This window comes from Hyaena hyaena, unplaced genomic scaffold (genome assembly GCF_003009895.1).
Source record: "Hyaena hyaena isolate Hyena2069 unplaced genomic scaffold, ASM300989v1 scaffold_290, whole genome shotgun sequence".
Classification (NCBI taxonomy): domain Eukaryota; kingdom Metazoa; phylum Chordata; class Mammalia; order Carnivora; family Hyaenidae; genus Hyaena; species Hyaena hyaena.
In genome coordinates, this window is record NW_024080926.1 from 725,549 (window position 1) to 743,254 (window position 17,706).

The window sequence follows — 17,706 nt, forward strand, 5'->3', positions numbered from 1 at the left end:
TTCTTTTTTTTTTTTTAATGTTTTATTTATTTCTAGGAGAGAGAGAGAGACCGCGTGAGCAGGGGAGGGTCAGAGAGAGAGGGAGTCACAGACTGAAACAGGATCCAGGCTCTGAGCTGGCAGTCAGCACAGAGCCCGACGCAGGGCTCGAACCCACAACCGCGAGATCATGACCTAAGCGAAAGTCGGACGCTTAACCGACTAAGCCACCCAGGCGCCCCAATCATGAACTTTCTTGGTAACATACATTGCAAACATCTTTACAGCTTTCTCGTTCACTCATTTACTAGTTGAAACAATTGATTTAATGAGTATAATTTTACTAACTTGCAGAGCTGTGGTTTTGTGTATATGTGTGTGTATTTAAAGAAATGAAATGTACTATTAAAGTGCTTCCAAATAAGATATCATTCCTTGAAAGTTTTACTTAGTTGTCCTGTGTGTGGGTATTGACTAAAAGGATTCATATGACTCGGGAGCAGGTTATATTCACTGTTAGGGCTTATTCCAGGGAAGCAATGCAGAGTGAAAACAGAAAGCAGATGGAAACTCAGACAGAGTCAGGAGAGCTCTGCACAGGCTTCTGAGACCTTGGCCATCTGGGGTTGCACAGGATGGACTTTCCCTCAAGCAGTGCACTACAGGGACAAGTATGAATTAGATGGTCAGCGAAGCGTGCTTGAGTCTCAGAGTCTGGGGTTACGTGGAGGGCTAGACATGTAGGTGCATCCACTGTGACTGGCCATGGTCACCAAATCTCAGAAACCCAACTGTGAGTGAGGTGCCCATCACCAGCCTTGGTGTTTGTGCAGGACAGTGCTGACGGGCTGATGTGGCATTGCTCCCACAGACACACAGAGCCATCAGTGATTGATACAAAGAACCTTTTGAAGGGCAAGTTGCTAGAGTTTGGCCAGAATCGACAGTGGCTCCAGGCTCTCCGGGAGAGATGCTCTGAGTGAGCTGTGTTGACTCTTTCTTCACGGGAAGGTACATAAACTCTACCAGTGAGAAAATCAACCCCATAATACAATAGAATATTTTTCAAATTGGAAGCCCACAAACGCATCCAAAAGAACTTTACAAAAGAGAAGGCTTGGGGCGCCTGGGTGGCTTAGTCGGTTAAGCGTCTGACTTTCGCTTAGGTCATGATCTCGCGGTTCGTGGGTTCGAGCCCCGCATCAGGCTCTGTGCGGACTGCCAGCTCAGAGCCTGGAGCCTGCTTCAGATTCTGTGTCTCCCTCTCTCTCTGACCCTCCCCTGCTCACGCTGTCTCTCTCTCTCCTAGAAATAAATAAAAAAACATTAAAAAATTTTAAAAAAAAAAAAAAGAGAAGGCTTACGGAGTAGAGGGTTTACCTGTTCCTTAATAAAGCAGTTACTTATTAAACGTGTCTACGTTTGGACCCTTCCTCTCCATCTTTCCTAGGCTTTAGATTATATCTATAATCTAAATATAGATTTAGCAATCTGGGTTTAACACAGATAATGTTTAGATGTTTAGTGATAATATTTAGATTTATCACTCCTTGTCAATTTTTATTTTCCAAGTTCTTTGTTTATTTTGTGACATTTAGGTTTATTGATGTACAACTGTATGTAATATCCTCTCTTTTTGTGGCCTTCACAATCTGTGCTTTTTCCTTTCTTGGATTCCTATTGTGCTAATTGCATTTTCTTTCTTTTTCTCCATTTGGAGACTCTTCCTAGAAGTACATCTATTTCAACAGGTTTTCCAAATCCAATCTCTTTTCCAAACTAAATATTAGTTTTTTCACTTATTATTTATTAATTACTGCATTTATATTTAATAATTCTCCCTTTCTGCTCCCCACCCCGCCCATGAACAGAATGGCCAGGATAGCTTCAGTTTTCCTATTTAATACTCTAAGTGTTGAAAGCTATGACTTTTTTAAATGAATGAAGCTGTGTTATTACGCATTCACTGAAAGACTTCATTGACAGATCTTTCCGGCTCCCAGCTTCTCTGCTCTCCACCCACAAGGGTAGTTTGTTCGATCTAAACATTGACTTAAGTTGGGACCATCAGATTCTCTGTATAGGAATTTGAAACCGGAGTGCAAAAACACGACAGATTTCTTTTCCTTTATGAGTGAAAATATTCTATCTTCAATCGTCAGCACATATTAATGTCGGCTGAGCGCTGGGTCTAGGTCCCGCAGTGTCTTTAATTTCAGGCTTCTTGTGGGGAGAGGAAAACAAAGGACAGAGTCTACCGGGGAGCGGCTCGTAAGAAGGGTCAAGAGAGGCTCATGAGAGGAACACAACACGGGTTTTTTCTTCTCCTGTTTCACATGAGCTGGTTACACACATGAAAACGCTTCTCCAAGCTAAGTGGCCAAAAGTCAGATTGCTCACAGAGAGTAAGAATGAGCCTCTTCTCGGAGAACCGAATTGCCCCTTGTCTATTAACCCATCCTTCAACCACAGGTCTAAGAGTTCATGTTTGTCGGAAAGTTTTATTCCCTTCAGGATTAAACATGCATCTGCGCTAAACCCAGATTGCTTAAATCATCAAGCTTTTCTGCTCTCTGTTCCTCTAACGTTTTCCGTCTTTCTCTCGGTTCTGAATTTTTGAGTTTTCCCCATAGGATTTTGGCTTTCAGTCGGCCTGACCATCCCTGTCCAAGATGCCAGCCGAGCGGGGAAAACGAAACCACACAGGTAAGCGGTCGCGTAAAAGCTGCTGTACAAGGTGAGCAGTACTGTCAATGCCGACTTGCGGCCACGCAGCTGCTGCCTCCACCCAAGTGGACCTGAATGCGGGGCTTCGGTGTGGCTCACGTGCACATCTGGGGACCCCCTAGTTGGAGAGTCCGCAAAAGGAGAGGAATCATTCCAAGAAGCGGGCAATGCGCTCCCCTTTCTGGCAGTCAAAGCAGCTCCTGGGGCTGGGGACGGAGTGGGGGCCAAACAGCGGGTCGGGGTGGGGGTGGGGGCGCAGGCTGAGCAAGCGGCCAGCGGGTCTGCGAGTCGTGCCCAGGCAAGGATGGCACTGAGAGCCAGTGAGGGTGGGGGGCAGCGAAGAGACCGATCTCTCTCTCCCTGATACACACCCTCCCCCACCCGGGGCGTAAACAACAGTGGAGGCCTCCGCGGGGCACGGCCTGGGGCGCCGGCGCCCCCTCCCCACCCGCGGCGCCGGCCCGAGCGCCCTCGGGGTGGAAGCCGGGAACCCAGCGCGCCGCCCGCGGCCGTCCCCTCCCTTCCGCCGCTGCCGTTCGGGCGCGACCGCGAGCCGCCGGAGGAGGAAGCCGAGGCCACGGCCGCCCCCCCCCCCGCCCCCCGGCGGCCCCGCCCGGCCCCGCCCGGCCCCGCCCGCCGGTCACTTAGCTTTCGATTCCCGAGCGGCGGGGGGCGACCCGGGCGCGGCGGGGGCGGGACCCGACGCGCCATGGCCTCGGCCGCCGGCCCGCGCGCCCAGAGGCTGCTCGGGCGTCTCCCGGGGCCGCCGCGGTCGCCGCGCGGGGCCCGCGCTCTGGCCATGGCGCCGCCGCGCCGCTTCGCGCTGGAGCTGCCCGGCTGCTCGCTGGCTCACCTGGCCGTGGGCGGCGACGGCCCGGGCGCGCGCCTCGACCCCCGCGCGGCCGCGCTGCTGGGCCCGCCCGGCCGCAGCTACTGGCTGTGCGTGCCCGAGGCCCCCGGCGGGGACTGCGCGGCCCGCGTGCGGGCGGCGCGGCTGCACCAGCGCCTGCTGCGGCAGCTGCGCCGCGAGCCCCTGCGGCGCTGCCGGCTGCGCCCGCTGCTGGGCTACGGCGGCGGCGGCGGCCTGCAGCGCGGCTTCCTGCTCCGCGACCCCGGCCGCAGCCCCGACACGCGGCGCGCGCTCTTCGCGCTGCTCGGCGAGGCCCCCGAGGGCGCGCGTCTGGGCGAGTTCGCGGGCGACGCGCGCGGGCAGCTGTGGCAGAGCGTGTGGGAGCGGCGGGACGGGGCCGAGTGGCGGCGCGCGGGCCCCCGCGAGCGCGTCCTGGCCGCCCCCGAGCCCGCCCTGCACCCGGTGGTGCCCGACCTGCCCCGCTCCGCGGTCTTCCCGCGCCGGGAGGCCGCCCGCGCCGTCCTGGAGGCGGTAAGATCCCGCCCCTCCCGCACGCGGGCGGACCCCAGACTAGCGGGAGGGGGACCTCGGGTGGGGATGGGGCTTGGGGGTGCTGGCCTCCCCGGCCCAGGCTCCGCTGCCCCGGGGGGTCGATGGTCGTCCGTGGGCAGATCAGGCCCTGAACCCGAGTGCCGGACTCCGGTGTAGACGCTGCGGCTCTTTGCTGGATTCTCAGCCTCCTGGAACTTCCCCTCCGGGGCGGGAACCGCTGCCCCAATGCCAGGCTGGGGTCTCTGCCCCGAAAGGCGCTGAAGGCGCCGCGGGAAGGAAGAGCCCGCTGGGTGCGGGGAGGGTCCTGCCCTCCGGGAAGCAGTCACACTGTTCGGGGAGGCCAGGACGTGAGTTTGGGGCGAAAAGGGCCCGAGTTTGGGGTTCTGTGGCTGCCTGCTTCCCGGCCGCCCGTGCGAGTTGCAGACCCCTGTGTTTTTCCTCTCTCGTCTGTCAAACACTCGCCTTGCAGTGTTTAGGACGAGGAAACCTCTGGCACCGAGCAGGTGCTGGGGAAGGAGAGCGGAGACCCCTTCCCCGGGCAGCCTGGCCGGGGCCTGGGGTGTCCAGCGTCGGCTTGCTGAGGCTGCACTAGGGAATTTATCGAGTGCATTTAGCAAGCTTTTGGGAGAGTATGAGGGAGTGGTGGAGAGGGCAGGACCAGTCGCTGGGTTTTAAACCCAAATCTGGAATTTGTTACCTGTGTCACTTTCACTTTCTGAAACCCTCCTTGCCTCAGTTTCCTTAGTCACACTTGGGAATAATAATGTTGTCACCCTCGCAGGTGAAGGCTGGCCATGTTAATCCTGGAAAGCAGCTAGAAGATTAAGCACATGGGTGAACAAGTGTGTGGGGCTCCCCGCAGAGAGGGAGAGCGAGGGGAGAACTTGGAAAGCCCACGGCCACCAGTGCTGCTCCCTGGTGACCAAAGTGCAAGGCCAAGGCCCGGCGGGGGGGACAGGAAGGGCCCGCTGACTGCTGCGCCAGGCCCGGCCTGTGCTGCCCAGCTGTGGTCTTCCCCTGGGGTAGCTGGTCCTCGAGGCTGAGGGAGCTCGGCCGCTGATGCCTGTTTGAGCCACAGCTGTTCAGTATAAAATGAAGGAATTCAGCCCTTCTCAGGTTCAACATCGCTTTTCTTTTTTAATGTTTATTTATTTTTGAGAGAGAGAGAGACAGACAGAGCAGGATCTGGGGCAGAGAGAGAGGGAGGCACAGGATCCAAAGCAGCTCCAGGTTCCCAGCTGTCAGCACAGAGCCCAACATGGGGCTCGAACTCCCAAACTATGAGATCGTGACCTGCGCTGAAGTCAGACCCTTAACTGACTGAGCCACGCAGGTGCCCCAGCCTCTCTCGGGTTCAAAATAGTATGAATCCAGCATGGCGTCAAACACAGCTTATGCCATGTTAGCGTTGGGCAAGCTTGTTTTTGGCAAGTAGACGTTGCAAAAGGCCCGTTGCCTCACTGCGGATGCACACCGTTGTCTTACAGTGTGTACCCCTCATTCCTGAAGCCCAGGCAGTGCTGGACCTGGTCGACCAGTTACCAGAACAGGTCCAGAAAGGGAAGTTCCCTGTCATTGCCATCGAAGGACTGGATGCCACAGGTAATATTACCTTTTGGTTATAGGCGAGGAGAGAAATTCCTCTCTGTGGGAATAGATAGGTCTTAATAAGTAAAACTTTATACAGACTTCAGCTCGTAAGCTTCACAGCCGTGTTTAGTGTGTGCAAGGCACAGAGCTGGGCGGGCGTGGGATGCAAAGATGAATAAGGCCTTGAGTTGGAAGCCAGGGGAGGGGTGGGGGGGCTGAGGCTCAGGTGCTGTGGTGACCAGCCTTGGCTGTGGTCAGGGGTGGCTCTGGAAGCGCTCTGTTTTCAGTGCAGATCAGAGAAGGTCAGGTGGGGAAGACAGAAGCAGTCCTCTGCGCAGAAGAAGCAGCGTGGGCCACAGAGCAGGGACTTAGCCAGCCTGGGGTACTTGAGGACCGCAGGCCATTCTGAGGACCCTTTGAAGCAAAATTAAGAAGCCCTAGGAAGTAGAGAGAAAAAGCGTTAGAACCAGCACACAGATATCAAAGTACAAGGGACATACCTACTCTTAGTCCGAAACAGAAGTAGAAGTGAAGCTGTCAGGGCCACAGGAGGTCAGCCAAGGACAAGATGGAGCCGCCTCGGGTGGCTAGAGTCACGTGGTTCAGCGGGAGGTGGGGCTCCCGGGTGCTGAGAGTTTTAAGGGACGAGGTGGAGGTTATCAGAGGGCCTGGAGGTCTCTGCCAGAGTTCATTCTTACTTTGTGATACCTTTCAAGGGTTGGGATACTACACCAGGAAACCCAGGTGCCTGAAAGACTGATTCTTTTTTTTTATATATAATCATAGTAGGTGATGAGCTGCATTGATTTACAGGTGGAAAGAGTGTCTTTGTTCTGAGTGTATCTGAGCCTTTGGGAGTGATATGGTGGCCATGGTAACGCGCGCTGTGTTTTTATCTGGCCAGGTAAAACCACGGTGACCCAGTCAGTTTCAGACACACTCGGGGCTGTCCTCTCAAAGTCCCCACCCGCTTGCATCAGCCAGTGGAGGAAAATCTTTGATGACGAGCCAACTATCATTAGGAGAGCTTTTTACTCCTTGGGCAATTACATTGCGGCTTCTGAAATAGCCGAAGAATCTACAAAATCTCCCGTGATTCTAGACAGGTAGGTATAAAGGTCCTACAAGTTCGGCATTTTCTTCCCAACTGTTTGTTAAGTCACACTGTGTGATGATGATAATAGGAATGATGCCTATAACTTATGAATTGCCTACACCACAGGCTGGCATTTTGCCAAGAGCATGCATACAGTATTCAGTGTCTGGAACAATTACATGGTTAGGCGGATACTAAATGTTATCCCCAATTTACGGATGAGGAACCTAGGTCTTAAAAAGGTTAAGTGACTGGCCAAGTGACTGAGCTAGAAATGGCACATGAGGATATTGACAAAATCCTATGCTTTAGCAATCGATGCTTTCAGGGGTTCATTTGTTCATTGGCTTATTTATAAAACATGGGTTGGGCATCTCCTGTGTGTGCCAAAGACTGTTCTCAGTTTAGGGGATTCGGGGGTTGATGAGCTAGACAATGCCCTGCTTGCATGGGGCAACCGTACTGTTGCAGGAGAAGTTAATAATCAAGTGCATAAACGGGGCGCCTGGGTGGCTTAGTCGGTTAAGCATCCGACTTTCGCTTAGGTCATGATCTCGCGGTTCATGGGTTCAAGCCCCGCATTGGGCTCTGTGCTGACTGCCAGCTCGGAGCCTAGAGCCTGTTTCAGAATCTGTGTCTCCCTCTCTCTCTGACCCTCCCCTGCTCACGCTGTCTCTCTCTCTCTCTCTCCTAGAAATAAATTAAAATATTTTTTAAGAAAAGGAAAAAAATAATCAAGTGCATAAAGACAAGATAATATTGGAGAGTGACAGATACTCTAAAGAGGATAAATCAAGGTGGATATGGCTAAGGAGGGCCCATAGAAGGGGGCGCCATTGATCTGAGCTCTGAATGACCCAAAAGAGGTGGAAAGGAAAATTGTAGAGTAACAGCCTTATGGACAGAAGAGTGAGGAAGAGCAAAACCTACAGACAGAAAGAAGTGGACGTATTTGAGTACTAGAAACAGTCCCCTGTGGTGAGCACGTAATGGACGAGGGGTTGCTTTCTGGATGAATGAACAGAGAGAGAGAGGCAGAGGATAGAACAGAAGGGCCCATAGGCCGAGAGAGCGTGGGTTTTATTCTGAGTGCAGATGGGAGCCACTGAGAGGTTTCAGGTAGTGAAGGGACATGAACTGATTTATATTTTTTAAATTCCATATTTAAGAAGTAGCTCAAAATACCACAAAAAAGGATGAATTGTCCGGCAAGCAAGTCATCCTAGGCTTGAAGTCACCAGGACTTGGTGATACGGAAATTAGAGTCATGACCAAGAGATCCCAGTTTACTTTCATCAGGTTGGCGAGAGCCAATTAAAATGCCCAAATACCCAGAGCGGGAGATCATGTGGCTGGCTGGACGCTCTCCAAGGTGCTGGTGGGGGTGGACTGGGCACAGGGGTATTTTGTGGAGACCCAGAACGGCGGAGTCTACTTCACGGCCGGAAGAAACCGAAAGATGTCTTCAGCTGCGTTCAGATATTGAAAAATGTAAAAAACCCAAAGCCTGTCAGTAGCAGAAAGGGTGCATAAATGCCAACATATTTGTAAAACGGGGCAGCACTCAGCAATATAAATCAGTACAGGGCATCAGTGTGCAGAAATTACAAAACCGTAATTTGAATAAAAAAATCAAGTTGCAGACGGACGTTCAGCAAAATATATACAAACTAAGACAAACTGTAGAGTGCGGAGGGATGAAAGATTATTGAACAAATTCAAGAGAGTGTTAAGGAAAGAGACGTGCCGTTGATGAAGAGACAGAAGGTCATGAACTGCAATTGCACTTTTGCTTCACATTGCAGGGATGTTTGTTGCTCTTTCTGCAATTTTACTTATTTTTGGAAAGATAAGCAATTGTATTGAAGTATGACAAGGATTCAGAAAAAAGCATTAATCATAAAGGTAAATCTCAAGGAAGTTCAAGTAGTGAACACACCCAAGTAGAGCCCGGACGCATGTCCAGATTCAGGACCCCACACCCCCCATCAGTCAGCCTCCTCCTCCCACTCACTGTCCATTCTCCCCTCCCCCTCCATGGTGATGGCTGCAGTGACCCCCATCTCCTGTTCTTGAACTGCTCCTATATGTTAGTGCTGCTTGCATCTGACTGCCCTCATGCTGCGTATGATACCCACCTTGCTGCTCTGAACATTTTTTTAATGTTTTTGTTTTATTTTATTATTTTTTTATTTTGAGAGGAGAGAGCATGTATGCATGGGGGAGGGGCCGGGGGGGAGAGAGAATTCCAAGCAGGCTCTGTGTGGTCAGTGCAGAGCCCAATGCAGGGCTCAGTCTCACAAACTCCGAGATCATGAGATGGGCTGAGATTAAGAGCCGATCGCCTAACTGGGTGAGCCACGCCTACGCCCCTTGCTATGAACATTTTTTTGTAACTCTAGTGCATGTAGTACGTGTGTATGCAGTTCTGGCGCAGAGATGCCCGCCAGTGGACTGCAGGGATGTAGGTTCACATGTGTTCGGCTTTAGCAAGTATTTCCATGTTTTCTGAAGTGGTTGGAATGGCTCACAGCCCCTCCCCCCTCCCCCCTCCCCCCCCCCCCCCACAATGTTTGAGAATTCCCTTTGCCTCAGCACTTAGCATCGCCAGCCTTTTACTCGAGGTTTTCCACTTGTTTCTGGTGGGTAAGTTGGTCACTTACAAGCTGGTTTGTCATATCTGGATTATCTGGATACGTCTACCCTTTTCTCCAAATATCTTCCTCTGTACATTTTTCTGTATCCTTGCGACACTCCAGGAAAAGGCGATTCTGAGAGCGTTTAGGGAATAACGCCCGAGGTGGTGGGGTTGCCGGGCAAGATGTAAACAGTAAAACGGAGTCAGAAGCCTGGTGCTTTCATAGAAGAGACAATGCCGGGAGGTAGTATTAGCTTTGGGGATGGCAAGATACTTATTTCAAGAGGTTGAAGCTTGGCAAGAAGGGTGAGCAATTGCATTCTTCTGTGGGACTTATTTGGGGGATGTTTTTGCCCTATTATTTAAAATTTTTTTACAATTTATTTGTTCGAGAGAGAGAGAGAGAGAGAGAGAGCACAAGCAGGAGAGAGGCAGATAGAGAAGGAGACACAGAATTTGAAGCAGGCTCCAGGCTCTGAGCTGCCAGCACAGAGCCCGACGCGGCGCTAACCCACAAACGGTGAGATCATGACCTGGGCCGAAGTCGGATGCTTGACCAACTGAGCCACCCACGCGCCCCTGCCTTATTATTAATAAGTGCCTGAATCTGCCATATTTGAGATCTTTTTTTTTCCCCACACACAGTGTCCTTTTTCAAGGAGAAAGACTAAACTTTCCCTAACACCGTGTGAGTTGGCGAGGCACATTGTTTTCTCAGATGTCCCAAGTCCTGAAGCTGCCCTGGCTTCTGAGTGTAGGCAAATCCCTGTCCCCCTGCTCCCAGCTTCCTAATCTGTTAAATGGAGAGAGTCCTCATGGCTTCCTCACCTACCATTAGGACTCGTGATGAAAAGCCATTGAGTTAATACAGGTGGAAGTGCTTTGAAATCGCAAATTGCTATTAAGATACAAAGCATTATTATAGAAGCTATGTATAAGGTGGCGGCAAATTGCATCTGATTTGAACTGATGTGGTTTCCCTGAAGGCAGGAATGGAAAATACTAACTGGCGGAGAGTCTGAAATTGATGGCCAGAGGGTATGATTATTTAAAATGAGCCACAGCGTTGTCAGTGAGCGAGCTTCAGCTATAGAAAACAGGGCTTCCATTCTTCCCTTGATTTTTCTTCTTTGTGTCTGCGAATCGTTGGCAATTTTGCTCTTTAAAGAGATACTGTATCACCTTGTCAAATGAGAAGAAAAGAGCAGTTATTTGTTGTCTGGGTGGGTTTTGTTCATGTGTAAAGATTTTAATGAAATCCATTTTAGACTAGACCCTCATCTAGCTGAAAAAAATAAGGGAGACAGAATAGTTTTTGATGGTGACTGTGGTTAAGGTTGGCAACTTAATCACCCTCATTACCTTTAAAAATCTATTCTTGCTGATGGTTTTTCCACAAAAGGAAGGGTTTTAAAATTAAGATGATATCAGCCTCTGTATTCATAGCTGAGTATTTAATTCAGTGAACGCGGGACATGTGCAAAAAGCAGAACAAATTGTAGTTTGGCTGCCAAGAAACAGAAAACCTGGACCCTGCGTGGATTTATTCAGCTTGGGAGACAAGATGCATCTGATAGAGAAGGTGAAACCACGCGTTTGGAAGTGGTGACCCAGGGACATGATACAGAGAATGCTCCTGGCCAATATGGCAGTCACTTCTGGAGGTGACTCTGATGGTATTAGAATTGATCACCTCCCAGATTAATTTTTATTTGTGTCTCCTTTCCAGTACTGCCTCCATTGCCATAATTTGAAAACGCAGCTTTGGTTATAAGCCGCGACCGCTAAGCATTAGGTATTTTCTTATGATGACAGTGTGATACCCAGATTCAGTCTATGTTTGCAGCAACGGTGGAAGGGAGAGAAAGGTTTGCATGCTTTTCACTTTCCCGATGAGGAAATTGAGACTATATTGGCTTAAATGAGTTACCTGTGGGGCGCCTGGGTGGCTCAGTTGGTTAATCATCTGACTTCAGCTCAGGTTATGATCTCACGGTTTGTGGGTTAAAGCCCCGCATCGGGCTCTGCGCTGACAGCTCAGAGCCTGGAGCCTGTTTCAGACTCTGTGTGTGTGTCTCTCTCTCTCTCTCTCTCTCTCTCTCTGCCCCTCCCTAGCTCGTGCTCTGTCTCTGTCTCAAAAATAAAAAAATGTTAAAAAGTTAAAAAAAACGAGTTACCTGTGTCCACAGAGCAAGTAGGCGGCAGAAGGTGGATGAACACGCAGCTCAGATAACACGGTGAATTCATTTTATAGATGCCAGTCCATCCTCCTGGCTGGGAAAAGTCGTTCAAGTCTCAAATGATTAAGAATTTAAGATTTTAAAGCATTGAAGACAGTAAATTGAAAATACAGACAAGGATGGGGCCATGGGTCCTTCTCCACACTGAAAATGTTTATAATTGTTTCATAGATACATGTGGTGATAGTCCTTTGATACTGTATTTGGAGTTTTGTAGCCTCTTAAAATTGGAGTATGACATGAACAGGGCAAGATAATAATAAGCTATGCCAATTAATGAAATGATTCCACTTTATTCATTTGCACACCCAAAGAACATTTATTGTGTACTTGCCGTGTGCCGGACCCCGGTTTCAGGGTTTGGAACGCAGGAGTGACTAAAAAAGAAATTTTCTAACAGAGGGGTCCAAAGAGGTCATGCTTGTAAATGACTTGCTTTTCTTTATCGTGAGAAGTTCTTCCGTAGAGTCAAGCGTGAGCGGCATGGGAAGCCCAGAAGAGGCAACAGTGAGCTGCCCTTGGGGCTCCATCCTGGTGGGTCTGTTCGGCAGAGTAGGAGTTTTGCTGACTGCGAGCCTCACTCTAGCTGCAGGGAAGTGTGAGGACGGGCCTGCGGGGAGCAGTGTGCCTGGGTGCACCCTCGAACTGTGTCTGGGTTAGGCGGGACATTTACAGCAGGCAGTGGAAAGCCTTTGGGCATTTTAGAATAGGTATTGTTTAAAAAAAAATTTTTTTTAAGATTATTTATTTATTTTGAGAGAGAGAGAGTGTACGCGCAAGCAGGGGAGGGGCAGAGAGAGGGAAAGAGAGGATCCCAAGCAGGTTCCGAGCGGTCAGGACAGAGTCCAATGTGGGGCTCCATCCCATGAACTGTGAGATCATGACCTGAGCCAAAATCAAGAGACACTCAACTAACTGACCCCCCCGGTGCCCTGAAATAGATCTTCTTTTATGGTTCTGATTTTGTTTTCCTGCCCCCAAAACTCTTAAAAAGAGCCAGTCAAGAGGGCCCTACTTCACCAAGGGAGGATTTCGGGGAGTAATGGAAGTCGAATTTGGGTTCATTTCTCTCCCTGACAGAGACTAATGAACGCAGTTAGGCAGCCAGGCAGTGGGCAGGACAAGCCCTCCTCACCAGGGTCCCCAGAACGTGGATTTCGTCAGCAAGGTCCATTTTAAAACAATTTAAAACTGAAGGTGCCAGCAGGTTTTTATTTGGCCAAGACGCGAGATTAAATGCAAGCCAAGTACATGGGGCTCCCGGGGACTCAGTCAGTTGAGCGGCCGACTTTGGCTCAGGTCATGATCTCGCGGTTTGTGAGTTTGAGCCCAGCATCAGGCTCACTGCTGTCAGCACGGAGCCCACATTGGACTCTCTGGCCCCCTCTCTCCACCCTTCCCCCTCTTGCACTCTCCCAAAATAAATAAACATTAAAATAAAATCAAAGTGAACCAGCCAACGAAGTCAGATCTCTCATCCTGCTCACCCTCCCTTCCCAGAGGACAGCAGAAGCAGAGCCAGAGAGATGTGAGTGAACATAGCTCTGTGAGGAGCCCAGCGCATTTTTTAAAAAATTTAATGTTTATTCATTTTTGAGAGACAGAGTGCGAGCAGGGGAGGGGCAGAGAGAGAGGGAGACACAGAATCCCAAGCAGGCTCCAGGCTCTGAGCTAGCTGTCGGCACAGAGCCCGACCCGGGGCTCGAACCCACGATGGCATGATCATGACCTGAGCTGAAGTCAGACACCCAACCCACTGAAGCACCCAGGCACCCCCAGCGCATCGCATTCTTTTTTTTTTTTTTTTTTTTTTATATTTTATTTATTTCTAGGAGAGAGAGACAGCGTGAGCAGGGGAGGGTCAGAGAGAGAGGGAGTCACAGACCGAAACAGGCTCCAGGCTCCGAGCTGGCAGTCAGCACAGAGCCCGACGCGGGGCTCGAACCCACGAACCGCGAGATCATGACCTAAGCGAAAGTCGGACGCTTAACCGACTAAGCCACCCAGGCGCCCCAGCGCATCGCATTCTTACTGTACATTGTTGACTTTGGTTTATCTTTTTTTTACAATTTAGAAATATTTTAAAAATAAGATTTTGTTCTATTTATTTAACATACACAACGCAAGGAAATCTTGAGCAGGGCCCCCCTCGCTTCAGCCTCTCCCGTGGACGTGCGGGTACACCTTGGCCTTGGCCTCCGCAGACGGAGAGCTCACTCGTCTTCTCCTTCTCAGGTACTGGCACAGCACGGCCACCTATGCCATAGCCACCGAGGTGACCGGGGGGATCCAGTACCTGCCCCCGGCCCATCACCCTATATACCAGTGGCCCCGTGACCTGCTCAAGCCCGACCTGGTCCTGCTGCTCACAGTGAGTCCCGAGGAGAGGCTGCGGAGGATGGAGGGCCGGGGCGTGGAGAGGACCAGAGAGGAAGCTGAACTAGAGGCCAACAGCGTATTTCGTCAAAAGTAGGTGTCGCGGCGTACACGGCAGGGGCCCTGGCCATCGCGGGGAGCCAGGGCCAGAGCCCACTTTAGGGACGTACAGAAAACAGCATTGTTCCCCTTGTTCAAATCCAAGAGACAGAAGCCCCCGGGGTAGCTGAGCTCCTTCTGATGGTGGCAGTTCCGCGTGGCTGCAGCGTTGATGACTCATGGGCATGGGGCACCGGGGCTTCCTTCCAGTCCTGGCTGCGCCAGGAACAACGTGAACCCGGGTAAGAGGATCACGTTCCCGGGTTCCGGTGCCCCAGTCCTAACAGAAAGGGCACAGAGTGCTGTCTGCTGATCTCACAGTGACTTTTCCTTAGAAAGTGCTTCCTGCATGTCTGGCATCTGGGTTCTGATGCTTCTAAGGACAACATTAGCCGTGTTTTAGGGTTTACCAAATTGAGGCTCCAAGGATTAAGCGACTTGTCTAGATCTGCATGGCTACCGTGTAGTAAACCTGGGATTAAAATCAAGATCTTTTTGATTTTTTAAAAACCTTTTTAAAAATTTTTTACCGTTTTTGATTTATTTTTGAGACAGAGACAGTGCGTGAGCAGGGGAGGGGCAGAGAGAGGGAGACACAGAATCGGAAGCAGGCTCCAGGCTCTGAGCTGTCAGCACAGAGCCTGATGTGGGGCTCCAGCCCACAAACTGTGAGATCATGACCTGAGCTGAAATCGGACGCTTAACCAACTGAGCCACTCAGGCGCCCCAAGATCTTTTTGATTTTAAAGGCAGTGCTTTCGTTTTCATTATAAAGCTATGAAACGGTAGTGGGAGAATCTGGACCAGAGTCTCACTGCTTTAGAGCCAAGCACGTTCCGTAGGCCTGGTTTGAAAAGCCAAAGCAGAATAGTTTATATAAACAAACAACCAGAGCACTGCTATCAGAACACAGCCCTGTTATAAAGAATTAAATAATAGCTCTGCTGTGTGCAAAGAAACCGTGTCAAGAAATTTACATGTATTAATTCAATTACGCCTCGTGACACATCACCAGGAAGGCATTGGTTCAGCCCTCATTTTATAGGTGAGGAAACTGAGGGGGAGGAAGTCTGAGGAGTTCACTGAGCTAGTGAGTGGCAAACAGCACCTGTTATGACCACATGCCTCCTTCACGCTGTGGGCCTCCGTCATTCATACATGTCAAGGCTGGCTAACACCCAAAGGCGATGTGGAAACCTGGTGAAATTTTCTAAGACTCCTCTGTGGAAACAATGTTCGTGCTGAGGGCCTCTGGCTTGTCTGAAATCCTTCAAGGCATAGATTGTGGACAGATTTCCCGTGTGTCCAATTAGTTAATCTCTTGGAGTCTGTTACATTCTCTGCAAAAACGGGGTGACACGGTTCCCTCCCTGAGGTCGCCCTGAGTATGAAAGCAGAAGAATCACGCAGAACGCTCATGACCGGTAGAAAATAGGTTATCAATAAATAACCTGGCTGGCTATTAAACATCACCATGAATTTATTATTTGTTAATTAAAATATATCAAATGTCTCCTGTGGATAAAGCTAGCGGCCGAGGGGAACGCCAAGATGGAGCAGGTGGGGCCCTTGCTGCAAGCCGTGTGCATCATGGGCGGTGGGGATAACATTTGTGTGTAGAGCCTTGTTGAAAAATAAGCCAACTCTTTTCATTCCGCCTGTCCCCAGGGTAGAAGTGTGCTATCAGCGGATGGAGGACCCTGCCTGCCATGTGGTTGACGCTAGCCCCTCGAGAGAAAAAGTCCTCCAGATGGTTTTAAGCATCATTCAAAATAATTGTAATCAATTGTAATGATTCCACAATGTAATTAGACATTTTGCTGGATTTGATGCCGCTGGATCCATCTAGGCCCTCCATGGGGTACACGGTTTTCCCAGATTTCTGTTGTATAACCATGGTGTGTATACTTCCTTCTGACCAAAGGACCCATCAAGGTTGAGACCCTCATGTTCCAGCCAGAGAGCAGGGATGGCTTTCTTCAAGTGTAACAAATGTTTTCCTGCAATGCACTTTCAACTACGTTTCCACCAGATTCCTCCAAGCTTTGCCTCATCCAGGAAGCGTGAGGTATGCAGAAGAAACTGGGAAGGTCTTCCAAATCAGTGGAAGCCCCTCCGCCCTTCCCGTGGCTCTACCTGGGTCACTAATGAGATCCTGAGGCTGGGCAGTTACCTCCTTCCCAATATGGCCACTCTCCATCATGGGGGGCTCAGCCCTGATCTTAGAGCTAAATGCTCCTGAAGAACAGGTCCGTGTGTCCTGGCTGTCTGAGGACACCTCCCACGGAGCCGCCTTGTGGGTGGGGGACGCTTACAAAGAAAACACGGTCCCCTCGTGGTCAGCACCTCAGAGTTGGATACAGAGACTGCCAACGCAAAACATTCTCAGTACCAACATACCAACCCACTTTGGATTATGTTCTGTTTATTTCTATTCCTTCCCTTTCCTCTGAAAACACGGCGTTGGATATAACAAGTGTTTTGGACTGAACTAGATGCATTAAAACTTAGCCAATGCAGCAATATATTGATATTGATATTTACATCATGTTTCTCCTCGGTGGAGGGGCTCTGCTTTACTAATTAAAATCAAAGCCAAGAAGCTAAAGGCAATGCTCGCTGTGTATTTTCATTACACAGATTTAATTTATCTCACTGAATAAGCACAGTGGATCCTGGAAGGGGATTTCTTAGTCAATTATCTTGCACTGGAATATCTTATGATTACACACAAAATCAGCTTTGAGATCTGTTTGCCTAGGAAAAAAAAATAGCTAAGGAAAGAGGAAATTAAATAGCTATGTGGCCTTGGTTGAGTCATTGAACATCAAAAGTCCATGTGACTTGATCTGAAAAGTGATAATAATTCTTCATTTGTGGTAAGGAGTTGGCTGAACCAGGTGATTCTAACATTCCTTCCGGTTCTAAGATTGACGAAGCTTGCAAATTATTTGGGGGGGGGGGTGAGGAAATGTCTTCCTGAGAAGATATTTAAGAAGACATTTAAAGCTTTATCAGGCTTATCATGTGGGGATTTAAATTATAATAAAGTTTAGGATTAACAAGTGTATCATACTGTTTTCCAAAAGAATTCTGGGTAATTTTTACATAATATATTTGCATATATAGATATGTGATTAGTTTCTGTTGAAAATATTTTTTTAAGCTAATAAATAGCATTAGATTTCTGTAAGGTGTGATATCTATGTCCTTGGCGTTATGTAATTTAAACAGTTTGACAAGGTTATGTCAGCAGTCTAGAAAAACAAGCATTTAATGCCTGCCTTCTGTACCTCGCAAATGAATAAAGTTGTTGGGATTTTCTCACTGATGGTGGTGTCACACATCTGTGTTGGTTCCTGAGGCACCCCTCCAGGGAAGCTTCTGCATAGACAGGAGTTTTTGGTCAGCAGCGTGGGGAGCTGTGAGCTGTGAGCCCGTGGACCAAGTGGAAACCCTGGGCAAAATGATTTCAGAGGAAGGGAGGGCATGTTCGCTTTCTTTTAAACACTGTTTCCGGAAAGTGGAATCTTTTCTCCACCGCAGATATTAAAAAGAA

General features: G+C 49.7%; 1 protein-coding gene across 1 annotated transcript; it reads left to right on the plus strand.

Moving 5' to 3' along the window:
* The first annotated feature begins 3,229 nt into the window (after positions 1 to 3,229).
* On the plus strand, positions 3,230 to 17,478 carry CMPK2 (cytidine/uridine monophosphate kinase 2). The gene is made up of 5 exons (XM_039247289.1): positions 3,230 to 4,087; positions 5,596 to 5,710; positions 6,603 to 6,804; positions 13,908 to 14,141; positions 15,816 to 17,478. Exons 1-5 carry the CDS (start codon positions 3,416 to 3,418, stop codon positions 15,937 to 15,939), a joined length of 1,347 nt encoding a protein of 448 aa, XP_039103220.1. The 5' UTR covers positions 3,230 to 3,415; the 3' UTR covers positions 15,940 to 17,478.
* Positions 17,479 to 17,706: the final 228 nt, after the last annotated feature.